General features: G+C 35.0%; 1 protein-coding gene across 1 annotated transcript in view; it reads right to left on the bottom strand.

Moving 5' to 3' along the window:
* LOC148275753 (putative multidrug resistance-associated protein lethal(2)03659) overlaps window positions 1–11,427 on the bottom strand; it is a 44,275-nt gene extending 32,848 nt beyond the window's left edge. The window contains exons 1-3 of the mRNA XM_088235252.1: window positions 11,348–11,427; window positions 2,823–3,030; window positions 74–296 (exon numbers count right to left, since the gene is read on the bottom strand). Coding sequence (XP_088091378.1) covers window positions 74–296; window positions 2,823–3,030; window positions 11,348–11,427 — 511 coding nt within the window. The remainder of the gene's footprint in view (window positions 1–73; window positions 297–2,822; window positions 3,031–11,347) is intronic.
* Between the last annotated feature and the right edge of the window lie 1,333 nt (window positions 11,428–12,760).

The following is a 12,760-nucleotide window of genomic DNA, read 5'->3' as shown; positions in this document are numbered from 1 at the left end:
GCCCAGACACAGAGATTAATACAGCCATACTTAATGCAGCAATTTAAATATCCGTAAATTGAAACAATTGTACCTTGTAAAGGAATAAAAAGCAACATGAAGACCACGCCAACAACTGCCGAGTAGCCGATCAGTTGCCACATCATGAAGGTGACGAGCAGAGTCTGCAGGGGGCCGATCCACAGGTAGTGTAGGAAGATTATGGCCACGTCGAATCGGTTCACATCGTTAGACAGAAGGTTCACCACTTGGCCCACTGTGGTCTCTCCCAGAGCAGTTTTTGATAGCTTTAACGCCTAAAATAAATAATAATATCAAAATTTTGTCAATTTTTATAGCACTAGATTTCACAAACAAACAAGTATTTAATTTTATCCTGAAAATTGATTCTGTTGCGCAATTTAAAACTTCTGGAGGTAGAGCATTCCACGCCAAAGGTCCGTCCGGCTATTGCAAAAGCCCTAATTCCAAATTCGGAACTCTGGCTGCATAAATGAGGTTGCATCAGCTTCCCTACAGTGGAACAGGAGGCCGAGCGGAGAATGAGGCGCCTATCTGCCAGCTCGTCCAAAACGCAGGTTCAAAGGTATTGAGGAGCCGTGTTATGCATCGCCTTGTACATTAACCAAGACAGCTTGTACTCGACCCATTCTGGAAAACGTAGCCAGTTAAGGCTTCGAATCAACGGTGTAATGTGATGGTACTTTTTGATCAAAGATCAACCTGGCAGCTGCCTATAGAATGGACTGCAATCGCTCTATTTTATATTTAGGTAAGCCAGCATGTATTTTTTTAAAGGAAAAAAGAGCAATCTTATGATTTACCATTTTCAACGAGTTGTAAATAACTATTAGAAAACGGAAATCTAGTTGCGGTAGAGTGAGGTTCGAACCTTGGACCTCTGATCCTTGAGTCCGCAACACTAGCCACTGGACCACAACCCAATTCATGTTCCATATTCTATTGCAGTTATATGCAGGTAATAGAATGTGAATATTTCTTCTATGCCTGATACTGAGCCAGTGTAGTTGTGTGCGATATTCGGCTATATGGTCGAATGATGTAAAGTATCATATTCACATAGAATGTGCATACGAGGTTTGTTCGGAAAATAATGGGATCTTTTAAATTTCACGGGCATGGAGAGTTCTATTCTCAAATTTAAAAAAGAAGTATGTTCGTATACACGCCCCTAAAGTATGCAAAAATTTTCAGATGTATTCATTGTTTACTTTGTCTGTGGCAGCCGTTACGGTTAGACGTTTTTGGCGTGCTCGGCGATTTTCGTCTTGGCGATCCAAAATGCCTCCACTGGGACGATTGAGCCTTAGTTTTGACGTCATAACCGTAAACCTATGTTTCGTCACCTGTTATAACACGTTTCAGTAATTCTGCATCGTCGTTGACTTCATTCAGTGACACCTGAGCAACTTCCATTCGCCACTGTTTTTGTTCTAAATTCAAAAATTTTGGAACAAATTTTTTGCCACACGTTTCACACCCAAAACATTTCGATGCATGAGCCAATCGATATGCCAACATCATCAGCGACTTCTCTGATTGTGATTCGGCGATCGTTCATAACCATTTCATTCACTTTTTGTTGATGTGCTGGGGCGTCCGGGCCGTTCGTCATCTTCAACGTCTTCACGCCCATCTGAAAAATGCTTATACCACTCGTAAACTCTTGTTTTACTCATAGCAGACTCACCATAGGCCTCTGTTAACATTTCACACACCTTGGTACACTTTATTTCATTTTTTACACAAAGTTTGATATTTTATTTATTTATAAATTTATTGCAAAAAAAAATAAATACATACTTAATAACAGGGAATCTACATAAAACCAATTAATGTAAAATGAAAACGGAGTGTTCTCTGTTTATGATAGTCTCCATCTAACATAGCACAGCCTGTTCTAAGATGGAGATTTTCTATCTTTAGAGCGTAAGTAGTCCTATACTAATAAAACAATAACATAAAAAAGAAAAACTAAAACTACTTAATTATAAATGCCCAGCTAATCAAATGTAAGAAATTAAAAATCATTATTATACAAATATAAAGTATACATATGTGCCAAGAATACATGTTACTTAAACATAAATAATGTAGTATAATATATAATAAAACAAATATAAAGCAATAAAAATATAAATAATATGTGGACCAATTATATAAAGTACTACGTTTATTGATTTACATATATTTTTCAAAAAAATCTTTCGCTACACTATTTATATGTGCAGTTATTTTTATTTTAAAATTTGTTGTACATTTTGAGTCTTTTATATTTGGCAATAAATCATTAAATATTTTTGGAGCAATTACACTGTACTGCTTTTTACCAAAGGCGGTTGATACAAATGGGACAAATGGGACAATACAGTAATTTGTTAATTTGATATAAATTATTTGTTCCATTTTTTTTACAAATGAAAATCGTCGAACTCATAAAAACACGTCTAACCTTGGCGGCTGCCACATACTATTCAATGAAGACAGCTGAAAATTTTAGCATACTTTAGGGTCATGTATACCAACACGATAAAAAAACAATTGGACTCTCCAAACCGGCAAAATTTAAAAATTACGATTATTTTCAGAACACACCTCGTAGGTGTTTCCTCATCTGCACTGCAGATCCTACATCTAGAAGTTTGGGAAAAGTTCATTCTAGCAAGGTGTTTGTTTAATCTGCTGTGCCCTGTAAGGACTTTACTGTTAACCCTCACTTGTTAGTATAGTCAAATCAGTGTTTAATTTAAATATAAAGACACAGCATCATTTTTGTGAAGAAAAAACATTTAAACACGAACCTTTCTATATATCAGGGAGCAGCACGCCACTCTGAATTTCATTCCCATGTGCAGAATGCCCATCATGTACGGATGGACGATGAACACGTTAAACGCCGAGCAGGCGACCACGCCGGAGGCGTACATGTACGCTTCATCGCGGCTTATTTGCGTCTGATTCGGCGTGCTGTACGATATGAGGTAGCCGAGAAAAACGGGCTGGACCAATCTGGAACAAGGGAAACTAGTAAACGCGAATACTTAACCACTTCTATTTTATTTTAGAAACATGCCGTACAATAATTCAATGGGCCGGTGAAGCTTCCATATGCAAAACCTCAGAGTAATAATGCGTAACCTAGAGAGGAGCCCAAACGTAGGAAAACCATTCTATGACTATAGGGTATTAAGTTAGCTACAGTTCGCAGCAAAACAATGGGCCGTACTCAGGTCGAGAATTGCCAAATGATTATTAATTTGCATTGTAATTACTTTTAAATATGTACCTGTGTATTTATCATTGCAGGGTTATTTCAATCTATTTTTCTATAATTCGCCTATATTTATTTTATAAAACTGAAAATACCTGTTTGTGTTTATTTTTTTATTTATTTATTCATTTTATTCACAATATATTTATGTTATATTTATTGAGACATAAATTCCAACTCCATTGAATCAAAGTCCTGAGTTGAATGCGATTTCAAGGTTAACGTTGCTATTTTTTAGTAAAATTTTAATCTACCTATACTCGATAAAAACTCAAACTTTATATAGATGCCTAGTGCGGCTCAGACATACTGCCCATAATCAACTGTCATTATCAACAGTAAACATACTTTAATTCACAAATTTATCCCCTAAATTGAGAAAAAATAGTATCTGAAGTAAATATGTTGATATAAGAAAAGTTTTTAAGCAACACAATGCAAGTGTCGGGACAATAAATGCCGAAAATCAATGTAAATCATGGTAAAATATTCGGAATCAATTACCTGTGAAATCTGACTCCTTAACAACTTTGACGCTCCTACTGCTGCAACCAAACATACTGCAATTCACCATAGTCGATTTTTATTTATTATAATGTAAATATCCAAGCTATTTACAAACAAAGCCAAGCACAGCTACAAAATGGCCAATGTTGTCAAATAAAACAAAATGGCCACGAATTGGTTGCTAACCAACAAACCAACATCGCTTGCGTTCTATGAAACATAGTGATAGGGCTTCTCTCTAGGTTACGCATTATTACTCTGAGTGCAAAACGCATTAAACCACACCAACCTCAAACTGAGATAATAGAGAAATATCACATTCAATTTTATTCTTTAAAATTAATAATTTGCCGGCCTCTTGATGCAATGGTCAGCTCGTTTGTCTACCATGCAAGAGGTTTCGGGTTCGATTCCCGACATGATTGATATGAAATATGTATTTAAAACGGTGTATTCACGCTATAGTATTTTATAGTCCCTAGAGTGGTAACTGAAGTGTAAGACTGATAATTTTACTGTAGCGAAAAATGATAAGGATACGCTGCGATTGGTGTACCAATGCAGTGCCCTATGCACCATTAGGTGCAGAAATGGAATGATGATGATGAAATTAATAAGGGTCTATGAAATACTGTGGGTAAAAAAAATAAAAAATATTTTTTAATTTGTAATTTTTAATTCCCGCGAAAACGGTTCATTGCATCGGCCACGCCCCTAAGACTTTACCATTCGGTTCAATTTTGAACTTTGTGATTTTTTTAAATTTTAACAGAACATCGTCACGAATCTTGACGTCACAATTGTCAAGGTCAAACATGTCGCGTTTCTGAAAAAACATATTTTTTAATAATTTTATTTTCAAAATTTTATGTGAACACATATCTCTACAATATTCACGTGAATTTTGAAAATAAAATTAATTGGTCTACGTCCATTTCACATATTTTTATCGGTATTCGTAGTACGTGATGTTTCCCTATTGCCTCAGGCCGTATGTTCAGGGTCTTTCATTAAGAGCTTCCTATCTTGAAATTGAAATAAAACAAAGCGTGTGTAAGATATCAAAATTTTTGTTTTTCTTATTAAAAAAATATGGACCGATGACGCCGCCAGCCCAAAATCCACACCAAACAGTGACTTTTTCAGGATACATTATACGTTTTTGGATCTCATGTGGTTTGGTATTGTCCCAAATTCGACAATTTTGTTTGTTGACGCATCCATCCATCCAGAAATGGGCCTCATCGCTGTAGATGATTTTTTGATGAAAATTGGGGTCAGTTTCTAACTGCTCCAGAGCCCATTCAGCGAACAGACGTCATTGTCTATGGTCGTTTACCTTCAGCTCCAGGATTATTTAAATTTTGTACGGGTGCAGGCTCAAGTCGCGACGCAAAATTCGCCAAGTTGTGGTCTGCGAAAGGCCGAGTTCTTGTGATTGCCTCGGATTCTCCAGCACACTCTTACGGACAGCGGTGATTTTTTTGGCAGATCTTGCGTTTCGTTGACTAACGGATGTTGGCTGATTGATTACTGAACCAGTAGACTCAAATTTATCTACCAAACTGCGAATAGTCCTCTCTGTAGGACGCCTATGGCGATAGTAAAATGGGTGAAGCGCGCGGAACAGAACACCCATTTTGATAAAACAATTTTATCATTTGGACGTGTTGTTGAACGCTATATCGCTATATCCATGGTGATTTGGCAAAACAGGCTGAACAAATGAAAACCAATTTGATTGATGTCGCTTCAACAAAATGGCCGCTATCAACTGTCAAAGTTCGGAAGTCTCTATTGGAAGACCCTATATAATAACGCTCTAAAGGGATCTCTCATTATTCACCTGAGAAAGCATTCCATGAAGAGAAGAACCAGCCCGAACATACAGCATTGGAATCCGTAGCACCGGAGAATAACTCTTAGAAGACTAGGAGACTTTTTTTTCATCTCTTCATCCCATAACTTCTCGAATTTGTCCCCCAATAGATCTGCAAAAAACAAAGAAATACAATGCCATCTATATCCATCCATCCTTTTTTATATTATTTAGTAACTCTAGAAATGATTGATTAGGTCTGTCCTCCTCTGCCCTTTTCCACACATATATTTACAAATAATTTTAATTACAAAAATACACTTTAAAAAATACATCTAAATATTAAAATTAAGCTATAACATAAATTGGGAAAAATGCCCACAAAGACTTCAACGTCTGAGCGTGGGCCATTCCTTTTTCCATTCATCATTCATTCATTTTTTGCTGTTAGATTGCTCCTAACACCAAAAAATAAATTGTAAGGCTCAAAAGGGTGAAATTTCAGAGTGTCCGAGATTCTAATAATTCAAAAGAGGCCCGCAGGGCCGATAAAGAGAGGCCCCAAGGGCCGAATTCCCTAGCATGTAACAGTCGGCGATAACCATTAGTATTAAGAATAGTGAGTTAAATTCGGGAGTGAGACGAATGCTCAAAGTATGGCTAATGGATTTTTTTTTTGGATGAATGATAGTTTTTAATCTTAAATAATGTAATAAAATGTAATATAATATATGAGAGCCTGCTGACGAGTTGTATGCTTACAATTCAGTAGGACTTTAATTTTAAAACTATTACGCAAAAAAAAATGAAAAAATAAAATAGTACGCAACTGCCGATTTAAACTCAATTACGCTGTGTTGTGTCGTTTCCAAGTGTCGGAATATCGCCGGGATTGAAAGGGAATAGGGTGGGATCACATTTAATAGAATTCACAAATATTTTTATTTTTTTTAAAGAAATATTAGCGCTCTTATAATTTGCCCAAATATTTCAATTTTGGCGGCCACTTTCAACGAGTTGTAAATAACTCACTATTAGAAAATGGAAATCAAGTTGGGGTAGACTGGGGCTCGAACCTCGGACCTCTGATCCGTGAGTCCACAACGCTAGCCACGGGACCACAACCCGACTCAAGATTTAAGAATTCGAGTATTATGCCGTCTGTCAGATCTTGAAATAAAACAAGACGGACATTTTGTTGGTATTGCCAGGGTAATCGAAGTTTTTGCCCGGCTTTCTATTAACAAGCCTTAGTATAACATTAAACTGTATTAATTCAACTTAATTACTAAACGATAATTTAATGTTTTTTTTACGTTGCCTAGTAAGTGAATTGGTTCAGCCGGATAGAGTTAATTTTTTATTTTTATTTTGTTAATCTTTGTTTTTAATTTTTGTATAAAATTGTAAGATTCAATATGTCCATTTATTTATAATTTTCTCAAACTGAACGGTTTGGGTAGGTAGGAAGAAATTGCCTTAAGGCAATATGCCCGCCCTTATATGTATATATATTGTATATGTATATAAAGTGTCAAATAAATAAATAAATCTCATCCACATGATAAAGGTTTCAGCCTTTTAACTTCACAAAAGTCAACAGATGGAAGAGTTGAGGAAATGTGGATGTTTAAACATAAGCAAATGGTGAATGTTACACAGTGTGCAAAGTGGCCACTGAAACCAGCCAATAACAGGTCATAAGCCCTGAAAATACCTAGACTTCCATATTCCCTTCTCAAATTAAAAAAAAAATGTACACAAGACTATGCCGGAACAAACTAAAGGTCGCAGGTCACGCAGCCGAGTACAGCCGAACGTAATCTGACACATCCCGACCCCAGGTTTTGGCTGAGCCGAAGTTCCGACCAGTTTCTGGCTGAAACTGAAACTTCGGTCGATCACTATGTGTAACGCTCACAAAGTCTCGGTTGAAATACAACAAGCTATTTCCTTACTTGATTTGTGATCTTTGAGTGGCTGGTACAGATCTGACACTTCCAAATCTCTTTTGTGTCCGGTCCAAAATAATTGTGAGGTCCATCTAGAAAGAAATATATATTTCAAATATCAGTTTATTATTGTTGGAAGTTGGAATTTGTGGAATATTAGTTAGCTATTTTTATAGATGTTGTCACAGATTGGTTTGAGGTCACCACCGGAGTTCGCCAAGGTTGCGTCCTTGCACCGTTCCTTTTTATAATCCTTATGGACTTCATCCTTAGAAAGTCGATGCCACTGGATCGAGGAATATCCATCTCCATCTCCATCTCCCTCTCCCCAAAAACTATACAACCTAGAGTATGCCGATGATGCGGTTATAATTGACGATTCACTCGAGAGTGGCTCGATGATTTGGGAGCCACATGAACTGAAGTACTCTCTTATGATAGAGAAAATCCAAAAGAAGTTTCTGAGATATCTCTACATGAGAGAGTGCGGATATTATCCTTGGCTCTACCCGACCGAGTTTCTCCAGGGTATGCTCAGCTACAACAGTTTGGAGACTAGAAGGAATGTGTATTGGACTACACATTTTTATCGATTGTTGCGCGGCATGGTCGATAATACTGAGATTATGATGAGCATTGGTTTGTATGTTCCTGATAATTACCTAAGACAGCGTCAGCATAGATTGTTTAATATTCCGATATGCAGGAGCACCCTGCCCGTTGCAAGGGCTACCGCTATGCGAAACAACACCGTTCTGGATGTTGATCTGTTCCGTGTATCTGAAGGGGTTTTCCGGAGCAGGATTCTCCTACTACATTACAAGAGACTCTTTCATATATATTTTTTAAATATGTGCGTCTAAAATTGAAATGAATTTTCATTTGACAGGCGCCGTGGCGCAGTTCGTTCGTTCGAATGCCAACTGTGAAACTGAAAACTGTGAAACAGTTGCAAGAAAAAAATCCAACCAAGATTTTTTTCTCAATTGGTCTGGGTGTTGTGGTGTATTTTTCGTTACCTCCTTCCATATCCCCTCTATTCACCTGCTGACAAGCCTCTAAATAGAGGCCTAGCGGGTTATTCTTTAAAAATAAAATTAAAATCCCTTTTCTCTTATGTCACTCAAATTACATACATTAATATTATTATTATAAATCAAATTTCTCTTTTGAAATTTGTATTACTACTAAAATCGCTTTAATGAAATTTTATCGACTTTTCTTGGTTTAAAATCTTCTCCTTATATTGCTTTTACAAATTTTAAAGATTACTTGCTATACTTGTTATTCCTTCTTTATTTTTTATTTTTTCTCTGCTGCATTGGCATGTTTTTATACTTTTAAACTACTTTTAATTACTTATATTATATATGTAAATAAAATCAATATATTGCTGCTCTTACTATAATGTGTCATTAATTTTGAATTTATTGTCTTAAAGATTCTTCTCATTGTTTCTTTGAATCCCTTAAAATAAATATGTGTATATTTATGTTTTTCCTTTTTTTTAAAAAATGTTATTACTATTACTATTTTATTTTATTTTTACATCAGAGCCTGTTTTTCATTCTTTATTTCAATTCTTAATTTTTAATTACTCTTACAAATTGTCTTCATTTTTAATATTATTTCCATTTGTAAATACTCACTACAAACTACAAACTTTAAAATATTTTTTTTTCACTTAAATTTTAATTTTTAAACAATTTTCATTTACGTTTTTCTTTTTCCTTCTCTTTTTTATACTTTCATAATTAACCTTACATATAATTGCTTTATAATATGGAAACTTCACTGGTTTATTAGAATTAAGTCTAATTGTGTAAAATATTAAACTTTGTAACTGTACTGTATGTTTCCTAAATAAAAGAAAAAAAAAGAAAAAAAAACGGAAAAAAAATCACTTCCTTGGCGAATATCTCGGTGGAAAAATGTATTGATTTTAAAATAAAATAACGAAGCTACGTCCCCATAAACTAACGGATCGTCGTTTTTTGCGTAGCGAAAGTTGGAGGGCCAGCAATCGATACAGGCTACTTTTATCCATATAAAATACACCATTCCATGGGGAAAATTTCTATTGCTAAACGACAAAACTAATAAATAAAGAAATTTCTCCTTAATACCGCGCGAGCGAAGTCGCGGGTAAAAGCTATCATTATAACTGGGTGTTCATTTAGATTCAGATCTTTGTCTTCATTCTTAGGTCAATAAAACGGTAAGTGAGTGGTTTCTTCCATCTCCGACAGATCAAATCCATGCGGAGAAATATTCCTATAGATGCAACTAAAGCTCTTGTAAATGCTTATGTCGTTTCGTGTCTAGATTACTGTAATGGAATATACGCAAATCTTTCAAAATATCAAACTAATAAACTTCAATCTGTTTTCAATGCAGCAGCGAGGCTTATTACGGGAGTAAAAAAATATCCTCACATCTCACATCTTCGAAATTAGCACTGGTTAAAAAGCCCAGAGAGAATAAAGTACAAGCTTTGATGGACAGTATTCAAATCCCTTCATGAAATGGCTCCAAAATACCTATCGGCCCTTTGTATTAGGGAAAATACACGTCGAAGAAAATCTACTCTTAGGTCAGCATTTGATTCAGGAAGAGGAAAACTTGTCGAAATCCGGCGCTCCCCAAACACTAGATTTGGAGATCGCGCTTTTGCCGCCGCCGGCCCCTCTGTCTGGAACCAATTGCCTTCAAACTTACGAATCATCGACAGCCCCAGTCAGTTCAGATCCCAACTAAAATCCCCCTTCTTTAGACTATCATACCCTCAATTTTAAATCTGGAAATATAATACATCACTTTAGTTTAGTTAGAATGTAAGTTTAGGTATACAATTGTAAAGCGCCCTTGAGGTGATTTTTTACAAAAATGGCGCTATATAAATCAGCCAAACATTATTATTATATTTTCAAGATGATAAAGATATCGACAAAATTAGATAAATTTTTATGGTACTGTCGATTCGTAATACGGGCTCAAATTTACAATTGTCATCATGATTTGTTGGTACTGTCGATTCGTAATACGGGCTCAAATTTACAATTGTCATCATGATTTGTTGAAAAACAAACAATTATGATCAATGTCGTAAAAATATACATTTATTGCATATATAAACAATTCTCTTATCGCATTTACGAGACAAAATAAAATAATTACGCAGTAAAGATTAATAGTCTATAGATTCATTCCCATTTTTGTAAGAATGCAAATGTAATGAAGTAATTCAGTTAGCATTACTCACGCTGTCAAAATGCAATATCTCTCAGGGGAATGTGTGGTAAAACTATGTATGTACGATATATGCGTAGCACAAATGTCGAGATCCGTGCATTATGTAAGGCTGAGACAAAGATATATATGCTCTAAGAATATGACGTACTAATTTTTATTTTTCGAAGATATAACAAATACGAGTAGCCTTGTTTTAGGACACGTTACATGACAGTGGAAACCAGGTTTAGATCCACCAAGTGGCTGTCGAGATTTTTTATAAGTATGGGACGTTCAAGGTCGGTATGTAATTCATTTCAAAAATCAAAATTTGTATATCAATTTTTAGAAAGAAAAAATGTTTTGGGCGATAAGACGCATCGGCCCATAAGACGCACCCAATTTTTCTATGAATTTTCAGACGAAAAAAGTGCGTCTTTTGGTCCGAAAAATACGGTACTTTTCACTGTCCAAAGTCCTTGCAATCTACCAACATATAATCAACCATTTAATGATCTGTCGATTTACTTAATTATCGACACTTACGCAAATGTGATGGCGGAAAGAGGATTACTGGTGGCCCCGGGGTTGGGTTTCAACCCCTCTTTTTTCTTGTCTGTATCCATCGCTGCATATGTCTGTAACAAACAACAATATGTTTTTTAAATTTATTTATTTCAAATAAAGCATACTATTTTTTCTTATCTATATTTATTTTATTTTATTTATTTGGATAACCAACAGCTATAATTATCTTATATATATATAACAAAACAAATAACAAATAAGCCAATTACAGGTTTTCACAAGTAGCATTACAGTGAGTTAAAAAAGATTCTCGAACATAAAATGAATAGTAATTTAATGTAAATTTAAAAGAAAAGAAAAAATACTGCGAATTATTTCGAAAGCAAACGCCGTACGTCATTAAGATTATTTGCAAATAAGTCTATGTTAAATGATTTATTTATTACATTAAAATTATTAAAAGTTCACCATAAATATGAATTTTGCCTATAATTAGATGAAACAAGAGGTATTTATTTATTTATTTATTAACGGACATAGTCCATGTATACAATTTATAAGGTTTAAATATTACAATAAAAGAGTAGTTTAAAACATTTAAAGAAAAAAGAAAGAAGCATTGACAAACATAAGGGACATCGAGACAAGATCTGGACTATTTATTTAGTGCTCGTTTAAATCGTTGTAAACTTAAACCAAAAAAGTCCAAATCCTGTCTTGAGTTAACAATACGACAAAGGCGGGTCATTGGAGAATTTAGGCCATAGTTTGTTCTATGCTGATCGATGAACAGTACTTCACTGTTTCTCAATCTACGAGTCGGAATATTGAATTTTACTTGTCCCAGTAATGATGGAACATCGATTATACCATTTAGTATGCCGAACATATATATGGAGTCAATATTAGTTCTACGTTTTTGTAGACTAGAAATATTTAACATTGACTCTATTTCAGCATAAGAATAATTATCTCTCTCTAGTCCAAGCATCCACGCTATTTTTCGAAGCAAGCGATGTTGAACTGATTCAATGTGATTTATGCGATTGACATAGAATGGAGACCAGACCACTGAGGCATATTCAAGAAGAGGGCGAACAGTTGAGCAATAAAGAGTTTTGATTGTACGGACATTAGTAAAATCAGAGGATATTCTGTTAATGAAGCCAAGTAATTTCAGTGATTTATTTACTGTATTATCTATATGCTCGTTGTATGTCAGTTTATAGTCCAAAACAACTCCTAAATCTCTGATGGACTTGACTACATCAATTTTGGAGTTTTCTAATAGGTACTCGAAGGAAATTGGTTGCTTTGTTCTATGAAATGACATTATTTTGCAATTTTTAATATTTAGTTCTAATTTATTGACTTTGCTCCATCGGTTTAAAGAGTTAATGTCTGATTGAAGAAGAAAGCAGTCTTGTAAAG

Source organism: Micrasema longulum, unplaced genomic scaffold (genome assembly GCF_059751315.1).
Source record: "Micrasema longulum isolate JH-2025_06_02 unplaced genomic scaffold, ASM5975131v1 h1tg001345l, whole genome shotgun sequence".
In the NCBI taxonomy this organism is placed as follows: Eukaryota; Metazoa; Arthropoda; class Insecta; order Trichoptera; family Brachycentridae; genus Micrasema; species Micrasema longulum.
The sequence above is the reverse complement of the archived record's forward strand: the minus strand, read 5'-3'. Positions and strand labels throughout refer to the sequence as shown.